This window comes from Arachis ipaensis, chromosome B6, assembly GCF_059453495.1.
Source record: "Arachis ipaensis isolate K30076 ecotype BB chromosome B6, ASM5945349v1, whole genome shotgun sequence".
Taxonomy (NCBI): Eukaryota; Viridiplantae; Streptophyta; class Magnoliopsida; order Fabales; family Fabaceae; genus Arachis; species Arachis ipaensis.
The window spans coordinates 150880048-150906532 of NC_142441.1; the positions used below are offsets into that span (position 1 = coordinate 150880048).

General features: G+C 30.6%; 4 protein-coding genes and 1 long non-coding RNA gene across 7 annotated transcripts; 4 read left to right on the forward strand and 1 right to left on the reverse strand.

Moving 5' to 3' along the window:
- On the reverse strand, positions 1-25060 carry LOC107647759 ((S)-8-oxocitronellyl enol synthase CYC2-like). Of its 2 annotated transcripts, XR_015886108.1 has the most exons (4): positions 24890-25060; positions 24216-24747; positions 278-1030; positions 1-97 (listed from the first exon to the last, which is right to left on the reverse strand). XR_015886108.1 is itself a non-coding variant. In XM_016351807.2 (2 exons), exons 1-2 carry the CDS (start codon positions 24929-24931, stop codon positions 24208-24210), a joined length of 582 nt encoding a protein of 193 aa, XP_016207293.1. In that variant the 5' UTR covers positions 24932-25019. The 2 variants fall into 2 exon arrangements, 1 of the variants encoding a protein (XP_016207293.1); XM_016351807.2 differs by lacking the exons at positions 1-97; positions 278-1030 and having other exon boundaries at positions 24208-24747; positions 24890-25019.
- Positions 1453-7357, forward strand: LOC107647757 (replication protein A 70 kDa DNA-binding subunit D). Its single transcript, XM_088491750.1, has 14 exons — positions 1453-1762; positions 1956-2085; positions 3168-3254; positions 3421-3565; positions 3659-3926; positions 4506-4602; positions 4702-4829; positions 4925-5009; positions 5113-5245; positions 5366-5523; positions 6286-6409; positions 6512-6694; positions 6797-6862; positions 6976-7357. The coding sequence occupies exons 4-14, from the start codon at positions 3527-3529 to the stop codon at positions 7123-7125; spliced, it is 1431 nt and encodes a 476-aa protein (XP_088347876.1). The 5' UTR covers positions 1453-1762; positions 1956-2085; positions 3168-3254; positions 3421-3526; the 3' UTR covers positions 7126-7357.
- Positions 8032-13809, forward strand: LOC107614946 (replication protein A 70 kDa DNA-binding subunit D-like). Of its 2 annotated transcripts, XM_021111525.2 has the most exons (10): positions 8032-8334; positions 8567-8692; positions 9511-9667; positions 11457-11724; positions 11836-11932; positions 12022-12143; positions 12717-12801; positions 12891-13005; positions 13082-13236; positions 13629-13809. In XM_021111525.2, the coding sequence occupies exons 3-10, from the start codon at positions 9518-9520 to the stop codon at positions 13807-13809; spliced, it is 1173 nt and encodes a 390-aa protein (XP_020967184.2). In that variant the 5' UTR covers positions 8032-8334; positions 8567-8692; positions 9511-9517. The 2 variants fall into 2 exon arrangements, with proteins under 2 accessions (XP_020967184.2, XP_088347878.1); XM_088491752.1 differs by lacking the exon at positions 8032-8334 and having other exon boundaries at positions 8565-8692; positions 9513-9667.
- LOC148563140 (uncharacterized) lies at positions 13840-14313 on the forward strand. The gene is made up of 2 exons (XR_015886109.1): positions 13840-14055; positions 14166-14313. It is a non-coding gene; the product is annotated as an uncharacterized LOC148563140 (long non-coding RNA).
- Positions 17233-23986, forward strand: LOC148563141 (uncharacterized). Its single transcript, XM_088489692.1, has 12 exons — positions 17233-17347; positions 18025-18114; positions 18537-18639; positions 18731-18903; positions 19015-19092; positions 19196-19634; positions 19718-20410; positions 20453-20646; positions 20725-21296; positions 21381-21615; positions 21903-22229; positions 22320-23986. The coding sequence occupies exons 1-12, from the start codon at positions 17233-17235 to the stop codon at positions 23984-23986; spliced, it is 4686 nt and encodes a 1561-aa protein (XP_088345818.1).
- Positions 25061-26485: the final 1425 nt, after the last annotated feature.

Sequence of the window (26485 nt, forward strand, 5' to 3'; positions counted from 1 at the left end):
ATTCTCTAATATTACTCTTTATTAATTCACCAAAATATATAACAAACAATTGAAAAGTTACATGAAAATGTTTATTAGCATAATAATTAGGAAAAGTCTAAGAGACCAACAATTTTATTGAATTTTGGCCAGCATGTAACCAGCAGAGAAATGTGAGTCATTGGATAAAATCTCACACCAATCTCACACCATTAGATCATCATTAATGGCTATTTGATGGCTACTAATCACAAAAGTTGCTGAACCCCTAGCATTGCTCTAATAATTAAGCAAAAGCCATCCCATCAGACTTCAATCCCTTACTTATTTTACAACTAACACAGACACATTTAGTTTTTGTATAGGCACATTTATTTTACATCACGTAAGTGTGCCAAGGCTAGATTCGTGTTGGTGCCAAGTATTATTGTTACTCTTGTTATATTCATGGCACAATTTTGTAAGCTTTGGTCCTTTCTATCCAATTTATAAATGATTTCTTGGAGTCTCTAAATCCCAAAAAGCCATGCTCTTTGGCTTTGTTCATGTTATCCAAAACAGCCTCCATTCCTAATATAATATCCGCAAACCACCAATCACCAACATCTTCCAGCTTAGTAGCTTGCAACTTATTCTTCTTCACAATCTCATCCCAAACACCACCTTTGTCTTTCATCAATTCCGACAACCTCAAACTCGAACCCTCAACAAACCCATGCTCCTCAATCCCAAACTTCTCTGCCAACACCTTCCACAAATGCTTCCACCTAAACACGTCACCGTTACTAACGTTAAACGCTTCGTTTCTCGCACGTGCGTCCACTGCACCCCACACGTGCTGCTCCGCAATCAAATTGGCATCTGAAGCCGCTGAGTAACACTCCCATGCAGCTTTGGTTCCTGGAAATCTTAAGGGAACGCCTTCGTGTTTACAAATAGCTGCGTAAACACAAAGGGTTCCGATAAAATTCATCTGGCTATACGGTGAAAATCCAAAGATAACTCGTGGCCTATTTATAAACCATGTTAGGCCTTTTTTCTTTTGGGCCATCTATTCTATTATATAAAAATCGGATGTCTGCACTTAATGATGAAGCTGACGTGGCATGCTTCTGAGAGTGTTTCCCGATTTAATTTATTTGATTTGATTTGATTTAATTATATATTTAAATATTATAATTAATATAATTTAGATAATTTATTATCATTTATATTATTTAATTAATTATACTACATTAATTATAATTCATTCTATTAGTGAATTAATCTTTTTATTTATAAAGTCTAAAGTAAAATAAAAGTTTAAAATAAAATAAATAAATTTTTATTTATTCTAATTAAATTGGTTTATCTACTACATATCAATTAACATTAATTTATAATACATTAATTTATAATCCTCTGACTTAAATACATTAATTGGACCGGACCGGTATACATTCGGTTTGCCTAATGCGATGTCGTTTTGTGGGGGGGAGGAATAACGCGTTAGTGCGTTACTGATTGCTGGTCTTCCTCTTCTCTTTTCTTACTTTCAGTCATTTCTTCATTCAAAGAAAACAAAAAGGAAAAACCCTAGCTAGCCTCCACCGCCGCCGAACGGAGTGACTGGTTGCCGCCGTCCGTGGCTGTCCGAGGAGTCTTTCTTATGTACTGTCGGTGTTTTCCAAGTCAGATCCCCTATTTGATGTCTTCTTCATCACTCGGCGCCCATACTGGGTCTGATTCTTCCTGTTGCTCGTGGTCGCTTTGTCGCCGTCGTCTCGGCGTCATTATCTCGAAGGTCAGTGGCTTTGGTGTGCACCTGTTCTTCGATTTTCATTTTTATTCTCTGAATTTCTGTTCTGAAATCAACAATTTATTGAATGATTATAGGGTTTTGCGTTTTGCTGAAATCTTTGAACGATTATTTGATTTATGAGTTCTGGCTCTGTTGTACTGATGCTGCTTTGTGTGTTTTGTGTTTTGTGTTTTAGATTACACGGAACAAAAAAAACCAATTACTTGGAACACTTGCACACAAACATGCCCAGTCCTAACAGCAGCTTCCCAATGAATCCTTGGTTGGGTCCTTCCCCTGTTCTCAGAACCTTGGCTGTAATCATGGTAAGTCTCTAAACTAATTAATCAATGTATGTAATTTAAAACCCTAATCCCAAATTGCATGCGACCCATATGTAACTAATTTTATCATACAATTGATCCTATTTTTAATACGTCTTTTCACTTAATTTTTTTTGTTTTGTCTAAATCTTATATATTTTTTTTTATTTGTCTTATGTTGCAATATTTTTTTTGGAGTCAATAAAAATCAATTCCTCAGATTTTAAATTATAGAAAATATGATACTATCCTCTCAACACAATCTTTGGTCATATATGGAAGGTACTGATAACAAATCTTTTGGGAATTATATCAGATTAGGAAACAAAAAATTGGTGCTATATATCAAATTTAATTCTCACAACGCCTTTAGTCTGTACCTCTTGAAATTAAAATAGCTTATGATTCCAAATTTTCTATATCAAATACAAATTACTTTAATAAAAAATGAGAGTACGTAGGAGTACAGACGGAACTTGAAAAAAATATTTGAAGAGGCAAAAAAATTTAATAAAAAAATATATTAGTATTTATATTAAAATAAAATTTATAAATATAATTATTTTATTTTTAAATTTATTATTAATATGTAGGAATACATATGGTTAAGATTAACAAAAAAAATAAATCTAAGTTTAATTAAAAAAAATTTTGTGTAGGTTAATAAGCCAAATTAATTTTAAATAAAAAATTAATTTTAAAAAAAATCATTTTTACATTACTAATATATAATATATTTTATTCAGAATTTTCTACTTAATATAATTTAAAAAAAATTTATTTTTACATTACTTATTCAGTTTTAGTATATTAAGTAGAAAATTCATTTTTACATTACTAATGTATGTAAATATGGTGATTTCCTCTTCAGCATATATTGCTTCTTATTTTGATTTTTCAGAATTAAACTCCAGTTTGCCATGTAAATGGAACACATTAAATGTTGGCCGTTGATTTCTAACCTAATTTTGAATTTTATTTTATTTATTGATTTATTGATTTATTGATTTATTGATTTATTGATTTTATTGATATGATTCAGATTCTTTAATCCTGAATAGTCTAAACACTTTCCCTTTTTTTAGCTGGATTTTGATAGGAACGTAAAGATTCTTGCAATCCTTACCAATACTGGGGCTGAACAGTGCTGTGACTCTATAAATTTGGCATAGGTGATCACCACATTTGTTCTTTATCTATACTGAAATTCAGTTTATTTAAGTAATTTTGTAGTGGCAGGTAGCAATGGCAGCTAGGTGAGACTGTTTACTGCCATGTGGATTGTTTCACAATAAGTTTTTTTTATCTTTCACTAAATATGAGGTCTTTGATTTTTAGGTATGATCTCATCAAGTGTATCAATGCTGGTCCAGCGCATAAGGTGTGGAAGCTCAAAGTACGTGTCATTAGACTTTGGACCGTTTCTCAATTTGCAAGATCTGGGATGAAGGCACCTATTGAGATGGTTGTCCTTGATGAAGAGGTAAAATTTTCTCTTTTCATTTCAGATTTATTTTGGTAATGACTAAGCAATAAACCTCATTTATTTATGACTCTATAAAATTAATGCATTCAGGGAGATACAATTCAATGCACTGTAAAAGACATATTTGTTCCTATCTTCGAGGGCTTACTCGCTGAGGGCAACGTGTACGTGGTCACTAATTTTGGAGTTGCTTTGAATACCATCAAGTTCAAGCCTACTAGACACGAATTTAGGATCCATTTCAAGAGGGACACGATTGTGCGTCCGGTACAAGATTCTTCAGTTCCATTGAACGGATTTAATTTTGTTCCGTTCAAAACAATTCAATCAGAGTCTAAAGAAGATAGTTATTTAGTTGGTAAGTACTTTGTTAGATTAACATTGATGCATGTGTTGTTTAATTCTTTAAAGTCTAATTTTTTAATCCTATATATTGTTTTGCACCATTTGCTGTCTTTTTTTATTATGAGCATATAGTGGACAGATATGGATTCAATTGATGGTTGTTGCTATTCCTCTCAAGTCTCAACTATTGTAGATTCATATAATATTAATCTAAAATTTGTTTCATTGAGATATTATATTAAGGAAGAATTTTTTTATTATTTCCTTTCTGTAACAAATATTCCCTTGCTGTAATTTTATATTAAGAAATAATATAATTTGTAACTCAGTTAAATATTGTTTCATTTGAATTTTGTTTAATAAAAATATTTATATAATTTTGTGTATTATCTTTATAATGTCCTATAATTTTGTTTCTTCAGGAACTTCGATTTCTAGGCCCTAACTATTTATTAACAGTTTTTATTATTTTTATTTTTAAGAGAATTAAAGGGATCTGATTTCAACATGAATAAAATGCGTTGATTCCAAAGAGAAAAATTTGGGCATATAGAGTTTTGTTAATCAATAGATTGGTGCTTTTATTTTGTAGATGTGATAGGTCAGCTTGCTTCTAAGGGTAACTTGGTCGAATTCACACGGGACGGGAAGCCGTCAAGTTATATCACCATAGAACTTGATGATCTTGAGTAATACTTAATATCTTTTTGATAGTGGCTTTTGTTTTAAAATCTTATTTTGAAATTTTGTGTCTCTCTTTAATCTACAAGAATTGCTATTTCTTATAGGGGTGGACAGAAACTAAGGGTAACGTTGTGGCAGTCTTTTGCTTTTGAATTGCTCAAATATCTAGAGGAACACCCGTGTCTTACCTATGTGGTTATTCTCCAAATGGGCAAGATGAAATTTTATAGTGGTTTGTTTATTTGTTTATTTTACTGGTATTTAAATGCATGTTTTCTGTCATCATATGTTTATGGTATTTTCTTTGTTTTGTTATGTCTTTTGTAGGGGTCATGGGTGTATCTAACACAAACTACAATTCAAAACTGTTTATCAATGTTGAGTTTCCAGCTGCCAGGGATTTCTTTGCGAGGTATAGTGTATAGATCAGTATTGTGGTCAGCAGATTATTTATACAATGCTTTTGATTATTAAACTATTGACAAATTTCATAATTTCTGATTTAAAAATGCAAGGGTGAACAAATTGGATCCTATTGACGGACAAGGCATAATGCCGCTGGTCTGTGGTCAACCTGTTTCAGATGAGGAGGATTTTTTGCGTCTGTCAGTTTACAAAACAATTGCAGAGATAAAGGAGCATAATCAGGTAAAATTCTTTCTTTATTAGTTTTCCTTTTTTATTGTATTTTTTTATTGTATTAGTTCTAATGTTTGTTGGATCATAATCTCAATTGATGTGTTGTACCCTCCCATCCATCGATTTTAGGATGCTGTATTTGTTACAGCCGGGACGATTAAAGAAGTTGAGACTGAATTTGGTTGGTGGTACAAAGGATGTAAGAAGTGTCGTCGTGGCTTGAAGGAACTTGATAAAAAATATTTTTGTCCCAATTGCATTAGAGACTACGGGTTCTATGAGCCAAGGTATGACTCACGATACTTCTTTAACATTCACACATTATATACTCTTTGTCCTCGAAGATAATGGTGTAATCTATGCATTTGTATTATTTGCTCATACACTATTAAATTATTATTATTCTAATAGGTATTTTTATAACATTTTTTATGAATTATATATAATAAGGATTATTTTAAACTATTCTCACTTGTGGGATGGAGACTCTTGGATAATTCCCCTTTCTGAGTTTTCAGATCGAATATAGAATCTTATGTGTTGTTTTTGAGTTTGATGTGAAGTTTTACACTGTTCATGATTATTATTTTTTTCTTGATTACATGTTGTAAAATTCTACTTGATTAGTAATTTTTTTTTTAAATAAAAGGCACTGCTCATAATTTTTGCTTTTGTTATGGTCAGTCGGTGATAATTGTGTGAATGTGGGGTTGGAGATTTAGATTAACTATTATTGAAATCACATTGCAAAGTTACTTTTGTGGCTTGCTATTTCTGTGTTTTTGGATTCTGATTCACAAGGGAAATATAAAAAAATTTATTGGCTACTGGTTTATTTAGCTTTGATTTGTTCACGGGGTCACTTGCTTTTAGATTTTTTTAATTCCATTTGATACGTTTTATTCTTCCTTGTGGGATGGAGACTCTTGGGTAAGCTATTAAAAAATTATTTGCATCCAATTCAGTAATAGCATAGTATAGACACTGATTATTGGTAAGATTTATGTAGTGTGTTGTTCTTGGACTGTATATTTTTTGGTGAATAATAGGTACATCATCCACATAAGGGTGATAGACCACACCGATGCTGCCTCTTTTGTTTTGTTCGATGGAGAAGCTGCAAAGTTTCTTGGAGTTTCTGCTAAGGACCTTAGGCAGTCTTGTGTGACTAAGGTTTGATGTCATATTCATTTTTTTGTGTTAATAGTCTGGACTATACCTTAATTTTTATTACTTATGAGAGCATGAATGAAGTTTTTTTCCCTAACTGTGAAGGGTGTTGAGAAAAATTCCTGTCCCGAAGAGATTAATAAGCTTAGGGATATTAAGTTCATCTTCAAAGTGCAACTCAAGATGAGGAATCTGAACTCTTATGAACCATATGTGATTCATGTGCTGAGAATGACTAATGAGAATTCTCTGGTCTCTGCCTTCTTGGATAAATACAATCCCGACACTGTAATCCCCTCTGTCTAATAACTTTTTCTTTTGTTTTTGTATTAGAAAAACAGATCAACCAGATTTTGATGATATCTTTTTATTGAATCAATTGTTTTGTAGGGCCTTTTGTCCCATGAAAATTCTGAACTATTGAATTTGTCTACTGGTCCATACAACACTTCTAAGGTTTGTGTCAAATGATTTCCAATTTAAATTGTTACAGTGATGTTATTAATTTTTACATAGTAACTAAAATATTATTATTCTTATATTTATTGGTACATGATGGCATATCCCAGGCTTGTGAGAGTGAGCCAACTCCATCTCCTGCAGTTGATGAGAAACATAATTCTAAGATTCTCGGAGCTAAGAAACATATTGAAGAGATTGGAGAGGAGTCAGTTTCATCCAAATCTAAGAAAGGGAAGTGGGTTGTGGGGGAGGACTAAATCAACACGCCTCTACACAGTTCGATTTAAAATATAGGAGAATAATTTATTTAAACTATTATTTGAATGAACTATGGTTGTTTGAGAGTTATTAGGATCTACAATATATGAGCAGTTTATTTTTCAAAGTTTTTGTGTTGACATTAATTTATCTCTTATAACTTGATACAAGAGTTGTTTCGTATATTTGTTTATTTAATCCAAGATTTTGAGTGTGTTTTCTTTTAATAAATAGTTATTGTTATTATTAGTATATAAATAATTATATAAAAAAATGAAAGTCCGTTGAAGAAATAAGTGTAATATTGGTGGTGGTGATAATATGTTGGCAATTGCAAGGAGAGTTGAGTGAGATTCAACTATGCACAACATGTTTGGTTTTGGAATATCTTGAACCTTGCATTGGAATCCCCTCTCTCATGGATATGATTATTACTTTGAGAACTTGAGAATAAATCATGCATTAGTGAAATTATTTGCTCATTCATCATTATTATTATCATTATCATATACTTCTTCAGTTTTAAAATAGGTATGGCTTTTATTTTAATTTAAAATGCATATTTTAATTTTTTAATGAATCTAAAAGTTAAAATTAAAACAACAATTATTTTAAAATAGACAGAATCTATTCAATGAACAGAAATAAGAACTTTTTTTAATCAATTTTTTCGTTTATCAAAATAAGTGTAGAGAATCTGATCAATCACAAGTAGTCTCTTTATAAATTAGAATGAATAGAGAAAACAAAAGAAAATAAAAAGGGAATTAGAATAAATAAAGAAAACAGAAAGGGAATTAGAATAAATAAAGAAAACAAAAGAAAACAAGAACACGTTAGCTGGTCTCCCTCCTCTCTTTTGTTACTTTTATAAATTAGAATAGATAAATAAAACAAAAGAAAACAAAAAGGGAATAACACTTACTGCATGCTGGTCTCCCTCCTCTCTTTTGTTACCTTTATTCATTCTTTCATTCAAAGATAACAAGAAGAGAAAACCCTAGCTAGCCTCCACTGCCGCCAAACGGAGTGACCGGTTGCCGCCGTCCGTGGCTGTCCGAAGAGTTTCTCTTTGTACTGTCGGTGTTTTTCCAAGTCAGATCCCCTATTTGATGTCTTCTTCATCACTCGGCGCCCATCCTCCGTCGGATTCTTCCTGCTGCTCGCGGTCGTCTTGTCGCCGTCGTCTCGGCGTCATTATCTCAAAGGTCAGTGGCTTTGGTGTGCACCTATTCTTCGATTTTCATTTTATTCTCTGGATCTCTCTTCTAAAATCAACAAATTATTGAATGATTATAGGATTTTGTTTTGTTGAATCGTTGAATGATTATTTGATTTTGGGGTTCTGGATCTGTTGTACTGCTGCTGCTTTGTGTTTTTGTAAAATTTGTAGATTATTATTTGATTATTCAGCTCACCGTTGTATGTTTTGTGTTTTAGATTATAGAGAAAAAAACCAATAACTTGAAACACTTGCACACAAACATGCCCAGTCCTAACAACAGCTTCCCGATGGATCCTTTCTTGGGTCCTTTCCCTGTTCTCAGAACCTTGGTTGTAACCATGGTAAGTCTCTGAACTAATTCATTAATATATGTAATTTAAAACCCTAATCCCAAATTGCATGCGACCCATATATAATTAAATTTATCATACAATTGATTCCTCTTTTAATACGTCTTTTCACGTAATTTTTTTATTTTGTTTAAATCTTATATATTATTTTTTTATTTGTCTTATGTTGCAATATTTTTTTTGGATTCAATAAAAATCAATACCTCAAATTTTAAATTATAGAAAATATGATACTATGTTATAAAATTATTTTTCTAATAATTTAAGCTCATAAAAAAGGCATATGATTTGGATAAAAGAATCTTAAATTTGCTACATATGATACATGGTTTAGAAAACAACAATAAAATGATGAGATTTTTTTCGAAATAAAATAATACAATATCTTTCTTTATATGTATTACTGTACACGTATATATTATTGATTTTTCTGATACATATATGGGTATTATTATATACGTATATATATATATATATATATTTTTTTTTTCTTAAAGGAAGACATGAATTCAGCTGTTATTTTCATTTCTTTTTTTACTCAATTTACTTTTAATTAACAGTATTTATGATATAGAATAAGAGCTGTATTTTCAATTCAAATCTTTTTTTATTTTTTAAATTATCAAGACAGATTTTTTCTTCTTTTGGATTATGGAAGAAATATGATTTTGGATGCAGTCTAATTTTAAAGTGATTTACCCAAAAAATATACCTCTTCTTAGTTGCTATAAAAGCCTAGGAAGTATGGTCTTATGCTGTTATCATACATACTTGCTATAATTTACGTTTGCTCTTATTTTTTTATCTAGAGAAAAAATGGATAGACAATATGATTTGTTAGAGATGATTGCACCGCCAAAAGAGAGCTGGAAGATTCATGTCAGAGTAATCAGACTCTGGTCTTTACCAAAATTCAAAGACCCCAAGTCCAGTAGCTCTATTGAAATGGTATTGATGGATGAGCAGGTACTTCTAATTTATTTATCCATACAATTATTTCTCTATTTTTATACACATAGTCCCACATTTGTATGTTTCTCACTCATAATTATTACAATTTCAATCTCAACAATTTTAAGGTTTTCTTGTGACCATTCAATTAAAAACTGAACAAGAATAAAACCCAATTATATATTTCTTTGCAAGAAAAGCAAGAAAATTTTTTATAAAAGAATATTTTACAGTAAAAAAAGATTTAAATTTTAACTCTGTTAAATATTGTTTCATTTAAATTTTGTTTCATAAGAAAATTTATATAATTTTAATTATTATCCTTATAATGTCCTATAATAATTAAATAATGCTTTAAAAATTAATGTGTCTTATTTTGGTTTAAATTCTGCATTAAAGAATTTTATTAAGGAAATATAATTTTATAAGCCAAAATAATTTATCAATATGATTGTATTACATAATATGTTTATATTTAGTGTATTTCATTTGAATTGGCTGATGCGTCATTTTTTGTTATAGGTATAGGACTAAAAAAAATTGTATTATTTAGTAAAATTTTTCTTCAATTTGTTATTGGCTCTGTTTTGTTTTTTTTTAATTATCTATGTTTTTTGGTACATGCTAATGACATTGAAAGTACTTTCTTTTTATTTTGATACAAGTCAAACATGACTCTAATATATAATTAGATAATTATGGGTATTGTTAGCATATAATATATATATATATATTATTTTAGATGTTATTTTTTTTATTAAAATTTATTGAATACTTTTAGAATACAGGTTTTTTGACTATATGATTATATCTGCTATTTCTGTAATTGACTAAAAGAACAAGAAAGTAATTGACTAATTGACCTGTATATCAAACAATAGTCATTGGCGTTCAGCGACCTTACTCCTCAAGTTATTATTATTTGGGTGGGGATCAATCATCGTATTTTAAAGAAGATACAATCATTTAAGCTTCTTGGTGGTGTTTTTTTTTTTAAAATGTTCAACGTGGATTCCAAAATACCAGTACACTTAACACTTTTTTTTTCTTCCAATTTTATAATTTAGTATTAACTCGAAGGATAGCGATTTTACCAACTTCTAATTAATAGAGTCACTTATTTATTATATGCTATTTTCAACTTATTCTTAATGAAAAAAATTTTATGAAAGATAAAATAATCAAATAAAAAGGTTTCATTATCAATTTTAAGAATAATAAAATTTCAATATTCGATTATATTCTCATGTAGCATTATTTTAAGATTCTAATACTGAACTATTAATTTTATTAAAGGTGACTTATGTTTAATTGTCTTGATTTTTAATAAAATTAATTAAATAAATTATATAATTTTGTGGAATTATTCCAATTATATTATTACTTAAAAAAATTTTTTTCTCTGTTGATAAAAACTCTCTTCTTTCTCCTGGTAACACACAGTTAGATGATGTGGGAGAGTTGCTGCCGTTGTCTCTACTTTGACAACAGTGACTCTCCACTCTCCCTCCCCCCCCCCTTAAGATCGAGATTTAGAGAAAAATTTTGATTCATGAAGTTGTTTAGAGATCAGAAAAATATTCAAAAATAAGAGTGGTTCACGAAGAAGATGGCACAAGTTTTAAACAATCATGACATGGGACCGATATATATTAATTCTAGGCCATAACTATTTATTAACAGTATTTTATATTTTTATTTTTAATATATATGAAGCAACTTTATCTTCAATATGATGAAGTCATGCCACAATGAGATCCTGTAGAAAGTGAATAATAAAATTTTTTTCTTTGTGAAAAAATAGGGAACAACTATGCATGCTTCTGTAGGTGAAGATTTGATATCTGTGTTCGAGTCATTGATATCGGAAGGAACTGTGTATGTTTTTACATACTTTGGAGTTAACAACAACTGTGGGTTGTATCGCACAACATCGCATCAATTTCGGTTATTTTTTCAAGATAGAACTACTATCTTACCCTCTTTCTGTGATGCAATACCGTTATATGGTATTAAGTTAGTTCCTTTTAGGGAAATTATGGGATACTCTCCTCATCATCCTTTTTTGGTTGGTAAGTGTATAATTTATGGCAAGTACACAAGTTGATTTTTTTTTTAATTATGACAAAATATCACTAAAAGGTGTGATTTGGGTACATTTTTCTGTTTGATATTTATTTAAGACGTTGCTGGAGTTATGGCCGGCGTGGAGGGTGAGAGGAAATACATGAACGATGGTAAACTTATTAACATGATGGTCATTCATATTGAGAATGATGGGTGCGTTTTTTCCAACAATCCTTACTCACCACTTAATATGTTTAAATAAGTAATCTTTTATTTTCTAAATAATTTGCATTTCTATACAGTTTACGGCTTAATATTGTTGTTCTTGGAGAGATGGTGGACCGGATCAAGGATTTTCTAGCATCGGGCGATCAACAACTGCCAATAGTTATTTTTCAATTTGTAAGAGTAAAAAATGCTGGAGGTACGTGAGTATTTAATTACTATCAAATGATTATATTCTTATTGTAACTATTTCTACTAATTATTGAGATGCAAAATGGGTGGCTCATGAAAGGTTGTCATTAGAAGGAAGATTATGCCATCAATATTTTCATATAGTAAAAACAGTTGAGATAAGTAGAGATTTTTTTAAATATCATTGGAAATTCTCTTTTTTGTTTTTAATTTCTAAAATTTAATTGGTTGAAGTGATACAAACTATTATTATATAAAATTGGATAAACGAGGTATCAGCAGTTTTTTTTTCTTCGTTGATTGTAAATCCTATGTTGAATTACTCGAGAATTAATTAATCAATATATAATTTTAAACTATATTTCTGTTATTATATAATACTTTTTATTATTTTATATTTGCATTGAATATTTTTTTTATATGTCATTGCTAAAATAAAAAATTTTAATAATTAATTAGGTTCACGGTAGGTTATAGTTATTTTTTTAAATCTAAGTACACTTTTGGTTACCTTCCATTCGATAATTCTTCTGTCATGTATAATTGTACAACTCATTTAAACAATGATTGTTATATATAGGTACCAATATTGTGCAGAACATTATGTATGGTACTAGACTCTTGATAAATCCAGATATTCCTGAGGCTTTGATGCTTCGAAAAAGGTATTGTAACAATATTGTGAATTATTTATGGTTGTGCATATTGGCTGTATTTTTGTGGCATCGTGATTGATAAGTAGTGTGTACTATAGAGAGATCTCGCAGTACCTGTCTGTGGTTTCTGGCAAATCAGCATATCTTGATGAAGATGAAGTTTTATATTCTATTGGGAGGAAGACAATAAAGGAGTTACGTGCTGCTGCGGATGTGAGTGCTTTATATAAAACTAATTTTTTTCGTTTGGTTAATTTTTTTTTAAAACTTTCAAACTGTTCCTATATAGGTTGGATTCTATGTTGTTCGGGCCACTGTTCTTGATGTTGAACCCGTTCCAAGTTGGTGGTATAAATCATGTGTTTGCAGCGTGAAGGCAGAAGCTAATGCGGATGAATACTTCTGCGATGGCTGTAATAGGGACGTGAATAATGTGGTTGACAGGTATTACTCTAATTAGATTTATTTGTGCAATCTTTTCATAAAAATGCAATATAGTTAACTAATTGATTATGTTGATTTTTAATGATTTAGCAATATCTGGCTTAATACTAATATTTATTAAAAACAAAAACTGCTTTGGTCGATGGAAATCTGGTTTAGCCACAAAAAAAAGCTGGCAAACAAAGATAAAGTGCACAGAAAAAAATTCATATAACTACAACACTTTTATACCAAAGTCTCCTTTGCTAGGCTAAAATCTAGAAAACTGATAAATCTAAAAAAAATTGTGTTTGAGCATCTAAATTATGTTGAATATCATTTTTATGATTTTGTTGTAACTAAAGGGTGATAGGCCAGGTGTTAATTGATGTTTTTGAATTAAAAAAAAACAGGTATAAATTGAATTTGTTGGTTTTTGATGGTACTGGTACAACGAACTTTGTTGTATTCGATAAAGAGGTCGCAGCACTATTTGGACGAACCTGTACTGAGATGGTGAAAGAGTTGAATGTACGTGAAACCAATTTCGTTGAACACGTTATGATTGTCAATAAGATATGTTTGTTTATTTAGAACGATATAAATGTAAAATTTTTGGTGTAGGAAAAAGGGAAAGCAAGCAAAGATCCTACTGGTTTTAATGAGTTTTTCCTTGATAAGGAGTTTCTATTCAAGGTCGAAGTAGAAACTACTGGATGGTGCGATTCTTATGATGTATCGGTGATACGTTCTGATTCTTCCAATTTACCGAGGTGGAGGGACACTCAAGGCCCGGTAAAATCTGGTGTACCCCGTGCTGGTCCTATTAACCCTATGCATGTATGATTTCTTCTTTATTTTTTGTTAATTTTTAGACTATGTATATTAAGGCTTAATTTGCCAAATATGAGATGCTGTTTATTTATTTTTTTCATTGTTTTTTTATGTAGCCTCGAGGTGAAGATGGATGTTCTGTTTGTGATGAGTCACCTGATCCAATTGTGAAAAATTTGTCTGTTATTAAAAAACCTGTTGTGAGGGTATTCATTTAGTCTTCACTTATATGGCCTCTTTTATATTTTGGAATTTATTTTTTGGTTAAAATCTTAATTATACTTTTTTGTTTTATTTTGTTTGAAGCGTCTGTTGGATGAGTTCAACATGTCTGGTGCTCCTTCCATTAAAAAGTAGCTGCTGTGAAACATGAGGTTTTTCATGTAATGGAGATAAAGGAGCATGTTTTAAAGGTTTGGTGGAGTCTTGGCTATGACTAATGTTTATTGAGAAAATAGATACTATTCAAATTTTAAAATATTTTATATTAAATAATTGTTGTTTTGTTTTATTTAATTATCTATGTTTTTTGGGACATGCTAATGACATTGAAAATACTTTCTTTTTATTTTGATACAAGTCAAACATGACTCTAATATATAATTAGATAATTATGGGTATTGTTAGCGTGTCTATATATATATATATATATATATATATATATATATATATATATATATATATATATATATATATATATATATATTATTTTAGATGTTATTTTTTTTATTAAAATTTATTGAATACTTTTAGAATACAGATTTTTTGACTATATGATTATATCTGCTATTTTTGTAATTGACTAAAAAGAACAAGAAAGTAATTGACTAATTGACCTGTATATCAAACAATAGTCATTGACATTCAGCGACCTTACTCCTCAAGTTATTATTATTTGGGTGGGGATCAATCATCGTATTTTAAAGAAGATACAATCATTTAAGCTTCTTGGTGGTGTTTTTTTTTTTTTTTTTTAAATGTTCAACATGGATTCTAAAATTCCACTACACTTAACACTTTTTTTTCTTCCAATTTTATAATTTAGAATTAACTCGAAGGATAGCGATTTTACCAACTTCTAATTAATAGAGTCACTTATTTATTATATGCTATTTTCAACTTATTCTTAGAAAAAAATTTTATGAAAAATAAAATAATGTAATAATTTTATGAAAAATAAAATAATGAAATAAAAAGGTTTCATTATCAATTTTAAGAATAATAAAATTTCAATATTCGATTATATTCTCATGTAGCATTATTTTAAGATTCTAATACTGAACTATTAATTTTATATTAGGTGACTTATGTTTAATTGTCTTGATTTTTAATAAAATTAATTAAATAAATTATATAATTTTGTAGAATTATTCCAATTATATTATTACTTAAAATTTTTTTTTCTCTCTGTTGATAAAAACTCTCTTCTTTCTCCTGGTAACACACGGTTAGATGATGTGGGAGAGTTGCTGCCCGTTGTCTCTACTTTGACAACAGTGACCTTCCACTCTCCCTCCTCTCCCCCCGCTTAAAATCGAGATTTAGAGAAAAATTTTGATTCATGAAGTTGTTTAGAGATCAGAAAAATATTCAGAAATAGGAGTGGTTCACGAAGAAAATGGCACAAATTTTAAGCAATTATGACATGGGACCGATATATATTAATTATATTCTAAATTCTTCAACCTAAACTCAAAATCCGCAAATAAAAATTAGTATATGAATTTTTTCGAAATAAAATAATAACATTAATAAAAAGTGCTTTTAATTTATTATTAGTTAATCATTGAACGTATAATTATCAAATAAAACATATTATTAAATGAGAGAAATTACTGAATGAGAGTGATTGTTAGGGTGTTGGTGTTGTATGCTGTTGTGACTCATTAAAGTATGTTATATTATATTTATGACTCCGTAAATAGAAACTTTTTATTTCGTTCAAAAAAGAAAACTATTAATTTAAAATAGAATAATATCTTTGATTCTTTCCAACAAATTATAACATATACACATTAATATTTTAGCCCAGCCCAAAATACAATAGCTCTATATAAGAACTCTACAATTACATATAATCTTTCATATTCAATATTTGATTATTAGATATCCTTTTGAAGGTGTTACTTTTGCACATTGCACCACATCTTTATGTAAGTTTTATTTATTTTTTTTCATTTCAAATAAATTTTTTAAGTGTTGATTAGTCTTCTATTGATTAGTGTTTTGGTTTTATTTTGTTCAACTTCTTTACAATTTTATTTTTTTTACTGTTCACATGTTATAAACTTATTAGTTTAGTAATTGAAAAGAATTAATATAATATAGCTTAATTGTTAAATATTTGAAAAAAAAAAAGACTATTATACACTCTCTAAAAATACTGTTACTACACAATACACTATGTTTTATGTAATTTTTATATGTTTTATGTAAGTTTCATTTTCTTTTATCAGATAGGTTAAAGTTTGTTAATTTGGATACTAATTTTTATTATTCACTCAATGTAATTATCCAAAATTATATATTTTATTATTTATAAAATAAATTTAAAAATTACACGGAGAACATGCAATACCACCTTTTAAAAGTATATTATTATTATTATTATTATTATTATTATTGTTGTTGTTGTTGTTGTTGTTATTATTATTATTATTATTATTGAAGCATATCACAAAGTTGTATTTAATTTTTAATACGTAATCTAATTTTTAATATTTAAATTTTAAATGACTAAAATTATTCTGTGTTGAATATTTTTGTCTTTAACTAATTTTTGTGTTATATGTTGATTAAAAAATGTGATTTATTGAATACTTCTAAATTCAAATTTAAAAATTGTCGTGCAGGAGTGTATATTTTCAATCAATTATTTAATAATATATAATATTATATATATATATATATATATATATATATATATATATATCCATTTTAATTAGATTATTAATTTGTGAATTAAAAGTCACTGTTAATATATTTTTACATATTTAAAAATTAAGTTTTTTATTTTTTAAGTAAAAATTGATACCTCATAAATTAATCAATAAATAATCAGTATTGTAAGTTAATGGATATTCAAAATTTAATTTCAAAATAAGTATTAAAATTTAAAAATTTGTATTCGTAGCTCATTGTTGCGGAAGAAGTACATTGTAGATAAGTGACTTAACAACGATAATGTATCCCACTCCAATCACACAATCGAAGATTGCAAGATTAAGACGAAAGATAATTTTGGCAAGAAAACGAAAAAGACTTGATGATAATGAGTCTGCTTTCTTTGGTGCTTCTGGTAGGTGTTCTTCTAAAACTTCTTTAATTTCTATTTTTTATGGGAATTACAGTTTAAACTATTATTATTGTTGAGAATATTAGCGAAGTAGTTTGTACTATACATAATTTTTTTAAATATTTTAGTTTAGTGATTTAAAAACTAAAAATAACTATTCATCTTTATAATTTTTTTTAAACTCATATTTAATAAGCTATAAATTACATAAAAACTATGCAATCTTCAAATCTTCATATACTATTTAGGTTAATTAATTATTTAATATTATTTAAAATATACTCTATCATAGTTTAAAATAATATACTATTTATCCTAAATTAATACATAAAACTCTATATTAATTGGGAAAATATAAAATTTGATGCTTTTGTGTATATCTATTTAACTCGATTTAAATAAATTGAAATTTTAAAATTATATTTAAATTTAGAGTTTTATTTGTTATTTAAATTGCATTGTATTTATTTTTAACTGATGACTGGTTATATTTTGAATAATATGATATGAATACTCATTGATTTAGTTTAATAATTTAAAAAATAATTCAATAAAGCTAAACCAATACAAAAAAAATTTTAACTACGAAAGTATACTACTAAAATTATATAAAATCAAATACGAGATTAGTTAATTGAATAATTATTATTTGTGTTTCATTTATTTTTTTGACTTAACAGTGTCGAAGAACAACAATAATACAAATTTTGACGTACATAAAAATGTGCATCATATTACTACAAGTCAAAGAACAGTGTGTCGAGAAATTGGTACCTCATCTAATATTCTCAGTTTACAATCCAGTAAAGATAAATGTGACATTTTTTTCACTGTAATTGACTCATATTTATCTAAATTTAATTTATATCGGTTTAATGATGAAAATTTTCTATATATTTCTCATTACTCATTCATAGGGAAGCAACTATCTATGCATGGTATACACTGTGCCTCGCATGGAATTTTTGGACAGGAAAATACTCCTCCTAATTATGTAAGACCTTCTACATCAGAGATAAGATCTAAATCTTTAACTCTACAGACGGATCCTTCATTGACAAGAACTCCACTGTCCGTGTTAACAAATAGTACGTATAGTGAATGATTGCCAAATGATTCATACACCAATATTTAACAAAAATTATACTTCATCGGAAATCATTTATATAACATAGATTTATTACAATTCTAGCATACTCCAGTGTACAAGGACCCGTCAATAATCTAACTGAAGTCGTTTCACAAAATCAGCTTCCATCACACTCCGGTTTCCACCGATCGTGCCTAACAGAAAGGTAATTTAGAAAAGATAGTCGTCATTATTATATTCTTTTTTTTCTATAGTTTCTATGGTTTATTTGAATGAAATTTAACTTTTTTGAAAAGAAGTTCTACTATGATTGGGGTGCAAAAAGGACAATCTTCCTCTGTTGTTGCTTCGGTGGCTATTAATTTGGCACAACTTTATGAAGATGTAAATTTATCGACTGTTAAAACACATCTACCAAGTGCTGACACACACAGTGGCCAACGTGTTGACCCTTTAGTTGATGATGAAGGTAATTTCTCACTATATCAAGAATTTAAGTTTGTAGTTTACAAGATATATGAATTATTAGTAATAATCAAAATGATTATGTTTGCATTTTTTATAATTTTTTTTACTGTAGTTTTGAATGGTTATGATGATTCAATGTTGGATGTGGATATGGAAGATAATTTTATACCGTCCTCAGAAATCTTAGACGGTATGTAAAATTTTTATCTGTATGCTTATTTGCATCTGTGTACATCATGGACTAAATTGTATCGGTATGACAACTGAGTAGCTAAAGAGAGTTCATTCGACAGATGTATGGGATATAGGAAATCCTATTTATCAATGTCAACACTGTAAAGCATGGATGTGGTCTGGAGAAAGGCTTGCTAAATCCAAACAGTCACCCCAACCAAAGTTTTCATTATGTTGTATGGAAGGAAAGATTGAGCTTCCTCTACTTTCTGTGCCTCCTGATGAGCTCATTCAGCTTCATACTGGAGGAGATCAAAGAAGTATTCATTTCCTAAAAAATATAAGGACATTTAATTCAATGTTTTGTTTTACATCAATGGCTGGAAAAATTGACCGTGGGGTGAACAATGGGACTGCTCCTCCAATTTTTAAGCTTGGGGGTCAAAACTACCATAGCATTGGTAGCTTACTTCCTCCTGATAGTTTGCGACCAACATTTGCCCAGCTATATATCTATGACACAGAAAATGAGATTGATAATCGAATAGGCACACTTCGGTAATTTTCATGCAATCAGTCAAATTTTTTAGTTATTTCTTATCTGTTAGAGAAAATAACATAAATTTTATTTTTTTTCGCAGTTCCAATGAAGCTATAAATGAGCGAGATAGGGAAATTGTGGCAATATTAAGAAACATGCTAGATAGATATAATAGTTTGGCAAAGAGTTTTCGCTATGCAAGAGATAGATACCAACAGGAAAATTGCACAAACATAAAGCTTAAGTTGATTAGTAAAAGGACTACAGATGGCAGGACATACAACTTGCCATCTGCATCTGAAGTGGCTGCATTGATTGTTGGCGATGTCGAACAACTTAGTAATGATAGAGATATTATTATAGAGAGTCAATCTAGAAAGCTCCAGCGGATTGATGTTTTTCATCCATCTTATTTAGCCTTGCAATATCCATTGTTGTTTCCGTATGGGGAGGATGGATTTCGTTTGGGTATTGCAACATCAGATTCTATCTCCGCTAGACCTACAAAGAAAAACAAAACAATCACTTTGCGACAATTCTTTGCTTTTCGACTACAGAAAAGGACGGGTGAATCTCCGTTAATTCTGAGATCAAAGAGATTATTCCAACAGTTTCTGGTAGATGCCTACACAATGGTGGAATCAGAGAGGTTAAAATTCTTTAGGTGTAAACAACCACAGTTGAGGGTTGATAAATACAAATGTCTGCATGAAAGTCTTATAAACGGGGATGTAGATGCTGCAAGGCTTGGGAAAAGAATAATACTTCCCAGTACTTTTACCGGTGGACCTAGGTATATGATGAATAATTGTAAAGATGCGTTTGCAATTTGCAGATATGCAGGATATCCTAGCTATTTTATCACCATGACCTGTAACCCTGAATGGGATGAGATAAGAAGAGAAGTGACTTCCATTGGATTGAAGGCAGAAGACCGTCCTGATATATTGTGTCGAGTTTTCAAGATCAAGCTTGATGGTTTGATAGATGACCTCAAAGAGGGAAAAATCTTTGGCAAAATTTTGGGATGTAAGTCTGTGTTTATGCAACGCTTTATTAAAATCCTATGTTGTAATGCTTTGCTCATTTGTCTTTTTCAATTTTCAGACGTTTGTACTGTAGAGTTTCAAAAGAGAGGGCTTCCGCATGCACATATCCTTTTATTCATGAGTAACGAGTTCAAGCCACAAACACCAGATGACATAGACAAACATATAACAGCTGAGATTCCTGATGAAAATGAAAGGCCAAATCTACATAGAGCTGTTCAAAATTACATGGTACATGGTCCATGTGGTCCATACAACAAGAATTCACCTTGCATGAAGAATGGATCCTGTTCAAAGTTCTATCCTAAAGAGTTTAGACAGCGAACACTCATTGATGAGGCCGGATTTCCCAAATATAGGCGTACTGATAACGGTCGAACAGTGAAGAAAAGGGAATGTGTACTAGACAATAAGTTCATTGTTCCGTATAATCCAGAATTGTTGCTCAAGTTCGGGTGCCACATAAATGTGGAATACACATGCCAAACAAGTTCTATTAAGTATCTGTTTAAGTATGTACACAAGGGTAATGACCGCGTAACAGCTACTCTATACAATGCTGGTGATCCGTCAGAAGCCACACAAGTTGTTGACGAAATTAGGAATTACTACGATTGTAGGTATATTTCGGCATGTGAGGCAGTCTGGCGTCTATTTGGATACGAAATCCAAGAGAAAGAACCATTTGTGATTAGACTTCCATTCCATTTGGAGGATGAGCAACCTGTGGTTTATGGTGAAACTTCTAATGTGAATGATATCGTCGAAAGAGCAATATCTCATAGGTCCATGTTTTTGGGATGGATGGAAGCGAACATGTCATATCCTTATGCTCGAAGTCTGACTTATGCTGAGTTTCCAACCAAGTTTGTTTGGAAGGACGATTCTTCAAAGTGGTTTCCTCGAAAGAAAGGCTTCGCAATTGGAAGGTTGACTCATGTACCTGCAGGTAATGACGAGTTTACATTCAATTTTGATCTTACTTATTTAAGGATTTAAATTTAAAATCTTAACAGCCTGTGCCCCATATCCATTTTATTCAATTTATCTACACTAGAAAATAAATGTTCATATAACTTTCAACAGTTATAATTTGTAGATTATATGATTTTTTATTTTTCAATATTTTTTAGAAAAATTATTCTTAAGCGGATGTGAAGCTACATAATAATTAAAATAGCGTAGCTTAATCCATTTAACAACTTAAAAGTGGGATTTTAACTAAGTTTTTTGCAGCAAATACCGAAGAATATTACCAACGACTTCTCTTGAATACTCAAAGAGGATGTACGAGTTTTCGAGATATAAGAACAGTTGGAGGAATAATTTATGCTACGTATAGAGATGCATGCTTCGCCCTTGGACTCTTGCAAGATGACAAAGAATTCATTGATGCAATTAAGGAAGCAAGCTCATGGGCCTCAGGATCATATGTTAGGAGGTTATTTGTCATTCTATTAACATCCAACAATATCTCAAGACCAGAACATGTTTGGGATAGATGTTGGCATGAACTCTCAGATGATATTTTGTATCAACAGAGAGTCGTGATGAACATGAGTGGTGAGTTTCTATTAATTACAATGATAAAAGTTCTTTCTTATTGATCATTTTTAGTTTGATTGAATTTTTATGGTATCGTATAATATGCAGAGTTAACAATGTCAGATGATGAGATTAAGCAGTTGTGCTTAATGGATATAGACAAGATCTTACATTCCTATGGTAAGACCTTGAAAGACTATCCTCCTATGCCTTTAGCAACTGAAGTTGATAATTCTTTGTTAACCGAAAGGGTTATAAGGGAAGAGCTAAACTTTAACAGGGATGATTTAAAGAAAAATGCCTCAGATATGTTAGCCATCGCAACACCTGAGCAGAGATATGCATTCGATAAAATTGTTACAGCTGTGTATTGTGATGAAGGGGGTTTTTTCTTTGTGTATGGTCATGGAGGTACTGGAAAAACATTTCTCTGGAACCTTATGTCTGCTGAGATTCGCTCAAGGGGTGATGTAGTGTTAAACGTTGCTTCGAGTGGTATTGCATCTTTACTTCTTCCCAATGGAAGAACGGCACACTCAAGGTTCAAAATACCGCTGAATATAACTGAGGATTCTGTATGTAACATCAAACCTGGTTCCCCTCAAGCAATGTTACTGTTGAAAGCCAAACTTATAATTTGGGATGAGGCCCCAATGGTTAGTAGGTACTGCTATGAAGCGCTTGACAAATGCTTGGGTGACATCATGAGGTGTTCTCCAACATATAACAAAGATTTGCCCTTTGGAGGAAAAGTAGTTGTACTAGGTGGAGACTTTAGACAAATTCTTCCTGTCATTCCACGAGGATCGAGACAAGATATCGTTCATTCAACAGTGAATTCGTCTTACCTTTGGAAGTTTTGCCAGGTGCTCAAACTAACAAAAAACATGAGACTCTCTGTAGGGACGACTGCTTCAGATCAAGACGAGACAGAGCAATTTGGTGAGTGGTTATTGAAAGTTGGTGATGGTCTAATAGGTGACAATATGGATGGTGAATCTGAGATATGTCTTCCAGGAGATATTGTTATTCCTTCTTCGGACCAGGCATTTGATGAGTTAGTTCATTTTTCTTATCCAAATATTCTGGAAAACATATCCTCAAAGGATTTTTTCAAAACAAGAACTATACTGGCTCCCACACTAGACATCGTTGAAGAGGTCAACAACCATCTGATGGCTATCATTCCTGGAGGAGAAAAATTATATCTTAGTTCGGATTCCATATGTATGGATGAAGGGAATATGGAGAGTCAACTAGATCTCTATGGTCCTGAATTACTGAATAGCATAAATTGCTCTGGTTTACCTCCACATAAATTAATACTCAAGGTTGGTGTTCCGGTGATGTTACTGAGGAATATTGACCAATCCAGTGGTCTTTGTAATGGTACAAGGCTACAAGTTAGGAAGCTTGGAAATCATGTCATAGAATGCGAAGTCTTAACGGGTAATAATGTTGGTCATATTGCTTTGATTCCAAGAATGAATATGGTACCAACAAATGAAACTGTCCCAGTTAGATTCCAACGAAGACAGTTTCCCATAATAGTATCGTTTGCCATGACAATTAATAAGTCTCAGGGACAAACTTTATCTCATGTTGGATTGTACTTGCCCAGACCAGTTTTTACACATGGCCAACTATATGTGGCACTTTCAAGAGTTAAGAGTAAGAGAGGTTTAAAAGTTTTACTTATGAATCACGTAGGAATGTCTGCAAATTCAACTATCAATGTTGTTTATAGAGAAGTCTTTGAAAAAATAGTATTCTAATGTAAATATTTTAATTTTATTTTAAATTCTGTATCAGTGTATAATTATTTTACTTTAAAATATATAAAATAATTATTACTTCCTTTTTAAGTTAAACTTTGATTTTGATAATAATTTTATAAATATCTTAAAATAATAATTATTTCGTATTTTTGTTTTAAGTATCGAAGCATATAAATTTTTTTCTTACTTTTATAAATTTTCCCGTGCTGAGCACGGGTTTATACACTAGTTTCAAACAATATGTCCTCTAGGGTGTAGTAAAAGTTTGGTGCATTGACACGTGGCAAGTCTTCAGTGAAAGGTGGCTCGTTGGCCTTGATCTTTCCGAAAAGCTCAAAGGGCCCTACATAGTGTTTGACTCCTGTTTGGAGAGACACGTGGCGGAGATTGGGAGCCTTTGGAATTAGAGCGTTGAGGACGTTGCGGAACATGGACCCGTTGACTTCAATATTTTGGGCCTCAGTGGACTTGCTGGTCCATGAGACATAAAATATGTGAGTGACGTCAGTTAGCGGTGAGAGCTTCAACGCGACGTCGTTTGGGTTCGAGATGTCGCATTGAACATAGTGGACAGGGTGGTTGGTGTTCCATGCCGGTCGATCACGCCGCGCTACGCCGTAAACCTTCCATGGACCACCTGGTGTGTTTTGGAGAGAGAGAATTTCGGCTAGACTATTGCCTACTATGCCCGTCACGCCTATAATCAATGCCACATTTTGCGAGTTTTGTGATGATTCATCTATTTCATTAGATATATTCTGCATGACCAAAATATGAATGTATGTTAGAGATATCGTTAAATACTTAAATCATTAAAGCAATTTTAATGTTTGGGAAAATAAAACAAAGAACATATAACAAAGGAAAACAACACATTAATGTCATTTAATTTGAACTTACCTTGGCAGCAGCTCCAGTAGATCTTTCCCACCACCAGCTCATATTATTTTATTTTTGGAGATCAAGATTTAATTAAGGGTAAGAAAAGATGGCTTCGGTTTTAAGCAAGTGGTGGCAACTTTGATTCTTTGATATTTACATTCATGATTCATTCAGATATATATATATATATATATATATATAGTACTAGGATTTAGAAGAAACGATGGCAAAATAATATTAATTTTTGAGAAATGTTAGGGCCAGTAATTTTTGTGATTTGTAGCCATCAAATAGCCATCAATGATGGTTTTAATGGTGTGAGATTGGGGTGAGATTTCATCTAATGATTCACTTTTCTTTACTGGTTACATGTTGGTCAAAATTTAACAAAGTTGCTGCCCCTAGACTTTTCCTTAATATTTTTTTGAATGAAAATAAGCTCAATACACTAACATGGAGCAACAAAAGAAATACATAAAACAATTCATAAAACCCCTGTTACTTCCGGCAACGCCATCAACCACCAAAGAAATTATTGTTGGTCCATTCGTTGTAGCTCAGAACCGTCTTCTTGATGACAAACTCCACACTTGTTTCCTGATTATTAAAGATTCTAACATTGCGTTCCACCAAAATGTTCCAAATCACTGCAAAGAACCCTGGCAACCATTTTTTCTGATCTTGTTTCCGCTTATACCTACTGGTCTACCGCTCAAATAATTCCCTTATTGTACCCACACCTCCCCAAACGACCTCAACCAACTGCACCACACCTGCCACGTTAGCTCACAGAGAAGAAACAGATGCTCCACCGACTCTATCTCCTTCTTACAAAAAGCACAGATATTATCATTGGATCTAATGACGCCTAGCTTACTCAATCTCTTCTTAGTATTCACTCTACCAATAAGCACAAACCACCCAAACAGTTCAATTCTCGGCGGGCAAAATAATATTAATATATAGTAACATAATCTTGGTTTGAATTGTTTTATTTTATTTGATGACAAGTGCCATGACATACATACATACGACTAAGTTGATAACTTCACATTAATGATTGACCATAGTCCATAGTAAATTAGTAAGGAGTGGGGATGGAGAAATTGTACACGGAACCTATCTAAAGAACGGTTCAACTAGGTATTCTTTAAATATGGTACAATTTTCAGCCTTTTCTTACAGTAATTCAAAAAAAATAAAACTAATACATCTAAAAATTGTAAATAGATTTAGTGTTTTTAAGAATTAAATTTATATTTAAAATTCAAATTAAATCAAACTAACATTTAAAATTTAAATCTTAAATTTCTGTTTTAAATTTAATATATTTAATATAATAATATTTTATAATTTAAATACACATCTAAAATTCAAATTACTCAAAATTTAAAATTTAACTTTTAAAATTCTAAAGGTTTTTTACTTTTTAAAATTATGATTAAGTTCTATTTAGTAGTGTATTAATGATCGAAAGATATTATTTTTGTTGCATAGCTTTCATAGTCAATTAGCTTGCTGGGTTGGTTGCATGGGATGGTTACACTGAAATTAAAAGAAATACATCTATTTGTTGGGATGAGAATAAAGATAAGAACTTGTACAAGTAATTAG

Coding starts and splice junctions, on each gene's coding strand:
- LOC148563141 (XM_088489692.1), top strand. CDS start 17,233: ATGTATCCCACTCCAATCACACAATCGAAGATTGCAAGATTAAGACGA. Junction 18,904..19,014: donor CCCTTTAGTTGATGATGAAG/GTAATTTCTCAC, acceptor TTTTTACTGTAG/TTTTGAATGGTTATGATGAT. Junction 21,297..21,380: donor ACGATTGTAGGTATATTTCG/GCATGTGAGGCA, acceptor TTCCATTTGGAG/GATGAGCAACCTGTGGTTTA.
- LOC107647759 (XM_016351807.2), bottom strand. CDS start 24,931: ATGAGCTGGTGGTGGGAAAGATCTACTGGAGCTGCTGCCAAG. Junction 24,748..24,889: donor CTACTGGAGCTGCTGCCAAG/GTAAGTTCAAAT, acceptor TTGGTCATGCAG/AATATATCTAATGAAATAGA.
- LOC107614946 (XM_021111525.2), top strand. CDS start 9,518: ATGGATAGACAATATGATTTGTTAGAGATGATTGCACCGCCAAAAGAG. Junction 11,725..11,835: donor TCATCATCCTTTTTTGGTTG/GTAAGTGTATAA, acceptor TATTTATTTAAG/ACGTTGCTGGAGTTATGGCC. Junction 12,802..12,890: donor GCTTTGATGCTTCGAAAAAG/GTATTGTAACAA, acceptor TGTGTACTATAG/AGAGATCTCGCAGTACCTGT.
- LOC107647757 (XM_088491750.1), top strand. CDS start 3,527: ATGAAGGCACCTATTGAGATGGTTGTCCTTGATGAAGAG. Junction 3,927..4,505: donor AGAAGATAGTTATTTAGTTG/GTAAGTACTTTG, acceptor TTTATTTTGTAG/ATGTGATAGGTCAGCTTGCT. Junction 5,524..6,285: donor TACGGGTTCTATGAGCCAAG/GTATGACTCACG, acceptor GGTGAATAATAG/GTACATCATCCACATAAGGG.